Genomic DNA, 3,039 nt, shown 5'->3' with positions numbered 1-3,039 from the left:
ATTAAACTTGCTTGAATTATATATCTTGTGGATCATGTTTTTGAGCTAAGAACACAAGCAAGTGAGTTTTGAGCCTAATGGTGTGGTTACATCTTGTTCATACCCTGACCGGGCTCCTCCAAACTCGGCAAAATCCATGATAGGTCCGACCTCGTCCCAAAGGCCCACGCCTGAGGTCGGACCTCGGACAACAAAGCTAAGAAGGCCCATCAAAAGGAACGAAGCCCAAAACCTAAAGGCCGAAAAGGCCTAGGGAAGGCGGTTCCGCAAAGATAGAGATAAAACTCCCAAAAGATAAGATAAGATAAGAATATCTTATCCAGGGAAGATCACGGCCAGCTACTATAAATACACTGGAACACCCAGGTATAACTCATACTCTAATTCTACTCAATATCTGCTTGGACCCATGCTAACTTAAGCATCGGAGTGTCATTGCAGGTACAACCACCAACCACTCTGCACATCAAGCTCGGGCCATCAATCCCCCCACCTCGGGCCTCTCTAAGACGACCGAGTTGCACGTTTCAGGTAACCCCCGGAACAGATGCCATCCATGAATAGTAGAATAGCCTCAAAAAGCTCAAACAAGAAGCCGAACGACAATGAAAAACCGAGCGAAATCCCCGGAGAGAAACAAGACGGCGTCAGGAACTAGAAGACAAACTCCTAAAACTCGAACCTGACCTGAAAACTAAAACCACTCGAGCCGACCACGAAACTTACCGCTACAAGGACCAAGACCCATTCACGAAGGAAATCATGAAAGGTAAAGTCCCAAAAGACTTCAAAGCTCTTGACATGACTCCGTATGATGGTACGGCAGACCCAAGCCACCACCTCAGCAACTTTAGGAGTCGGATGTACCTCACAGATGCCTCAGATGCAAGTCGTTGCAAGACCTTCCCGACCACCCTGACCAAAATGGCAATAAAATGGTTCGACAGCTTGCCCGTGAGACCAATCACAAGCTTGGACAACCTCACCAAAAAATTTCTAGCCAGGTTCTCCATACAAAATGACAAAACCAAACATGCTCCAAGCCTTCTAGGGATAAAACAGGGAGATCGGAAAAGCCTCCGCAGCTACATGAAAAGATTTAATAAAGCATGCCTCGACATACAGAATCTCCCCACAGAAGCAGCCATCATGGGACTTATCAACAGTTTACGTGAAGGGCCCTTTAGCCACTCCATATCTAAGAAACACCCCACATCCCTAAATAAAGTGCAAGAACGGGCTGAGAAATACATCAACATGGAGGAAAACTCCTGATTAGGAGAAACCTCCAAACCCACCATCTCGGGACAAAGATAAAGAGTCAAAGATAAAGGAAGACCAATCCACAGAGAAGCCCAGGAAATACCATAACTATACCACTCTTCAGGTATCCTTAGTGGATGTCTACCGGGAAATATGCAACACAGAAAAGATCCCACCTCCTCGCCCAATTAAAGACAAAAGGGGAGGAAGCTGGACCAAGTATTGCGAATACCACAGGATCTACAGACACCCCACTAATGAGTGCTACGACTTGAAGATTGTCATAGAAAAGTTGGCCTAAGAAGGAAGACTAGATCGATTCCTCGCCAACAAAATGGATGAGCAAAAAAGAGGGCGGACGAGCCGAACGTCTCCCTCACACCCAGGAAAGGCACATTCATATGATCAACAGAGGACTCACAGGAGGGGGAATCTCCAAATAATCCCGCAAAAGACACCTTAAAGAAGTATACCATGTTGGAGAAGAGGATAGGTCACCCGACCTCCCCACTATCGCCTTTACCAAAGAAGACGCCGCAAGCATCATCCCTGGGCATGATGACCCCGTGGTCATTACCATCATACTGGCTAAGGCCAACCTTTACCAAACACTGGTTGACCAGGGAAGCTCTGCAAACATCCTATTCAAATCTGCCTTCAATAAGCTCGTATTACAAGAAAAGGATCTCAGAGCATATCCCAACAGCCTGTTCGGGCTAGGAGACGCCCCGATCCAGCCCCTCGAGTACATCCCATTGCACACGACCTTCGAAAAGGGAACCTGGTCCAGAACACTGAGCATAGACTACATCGTGGTTGACGTGAACTCCGAATACAATGCCCTTGTAGGCCAGATGTAACACCCTACCATATGGAGTCTTATGCTTAAGTCATAATTCGGTAGTCTCCACTCCCCACCTATGCATAAAGTTCCCAACCCCAAAAAGCATAGCCACCATCAAAGGAGACCAAAAGCTCACGCGATGCTACTATAACAAAAGTCTAAACCTAAAGGGAGACCCTAGAGGAAAAGAAGCCAATGCCATTGAACACGGAGGAGCCCAAACTCGTGAAGAACTTCATCCGCAACCAGAAGGCGAGACAGAAGAGGTCCAAATCGAAGACACTTGAGACAAAACAACAAACATAGGTGCGCACCTAAAAGAAGGCCTAAAGGAGCTACTAATAAAGTTCCTAAGGGGAAATTCCGACCTCTTCACATGGAAAGCTTTGGACATGCCTGGCATAGACCCCGGATTAATGTGCCACAAACTGCCAGTGTACCTTAGATCTCGACCAGTGCAACAAAAGTGTAGAAAGCTCGGCCCGGAGAGATCACAAGTCGTGAAGGAATAAGTACAGGCCTTACTAGAGGCAGGGTTCATAAGGGAGGTTGATGAGCGGATAATTTATACGCTTTTTGGCATTGTTTTCATATAGTTTTTAGTAAGTTTAAGCTACTTTTAGGGATGTTTTCATTAGTTTTTATGTTAAATTCACATTTCTGGACTTTACTATGAGTTTGTGTGTTTTTCTGTGATTTCAGGTAAATTCTGACTGAAATTGAGGGATTTGAGCTAAACTCTGAAGAAGGCTGACAAAAGGACTGCTGATGCTGTTGGAATCTGACCTCCCTGCACTCTAAATGGATTTTCTGGAGCTACAGAACTCCAATTGGCGCGCTCTCAACGGCTTTGGAAAGTAGACATCCAGGGCTTTCCAGCAATATATAATAGTCCATACTTTATTCGAAGAATGACGACGTAACTTGGCGTT

The 3,039-nt window shown here is 45.8% G+C and overlaps 1 protein-coding gene across 1 annotated transcript; it reads left to right on the top strand.

Moving 5' to 3' along the window:
* The first annotated feature begins 762 nt into the window (after positions 1 to 762).
* LOC107483831 (uncharacterized) lies at positions 763 to 1,275 on the top strand. Its single transcript, XM_016104451.1, has one exon. It carries the CDS (start codon positions 763 to 765, stop codon positions 1,273 to 1,275), a length of 513 nt encoding a protein of 170 aa, XP_015959937.1.
* Positions 1,276 to 3,039: the final 1,764 nt, after the last annotated feature.

This window comes from Arachis duranensis, chromosome 4 (genome assembly GCF_000817695.3).
Source record: "Arachis duranensis cultivar V14167 chromosome 4, aradu.V14167.gnm2.J7QH, whole genome shotgun sequence".
In the NCBI taxonomy this organism is placed as follows: domain Eukaryota; kingdom Viridiplantae; phylum Streptophyta; class Magnoliopsida; order Fabales; family Fabaceae; genus Arachis; species Arachis duranensis.
This window is presented reverse-complemented; position numbering and strand designations above follow the sequence as displayed.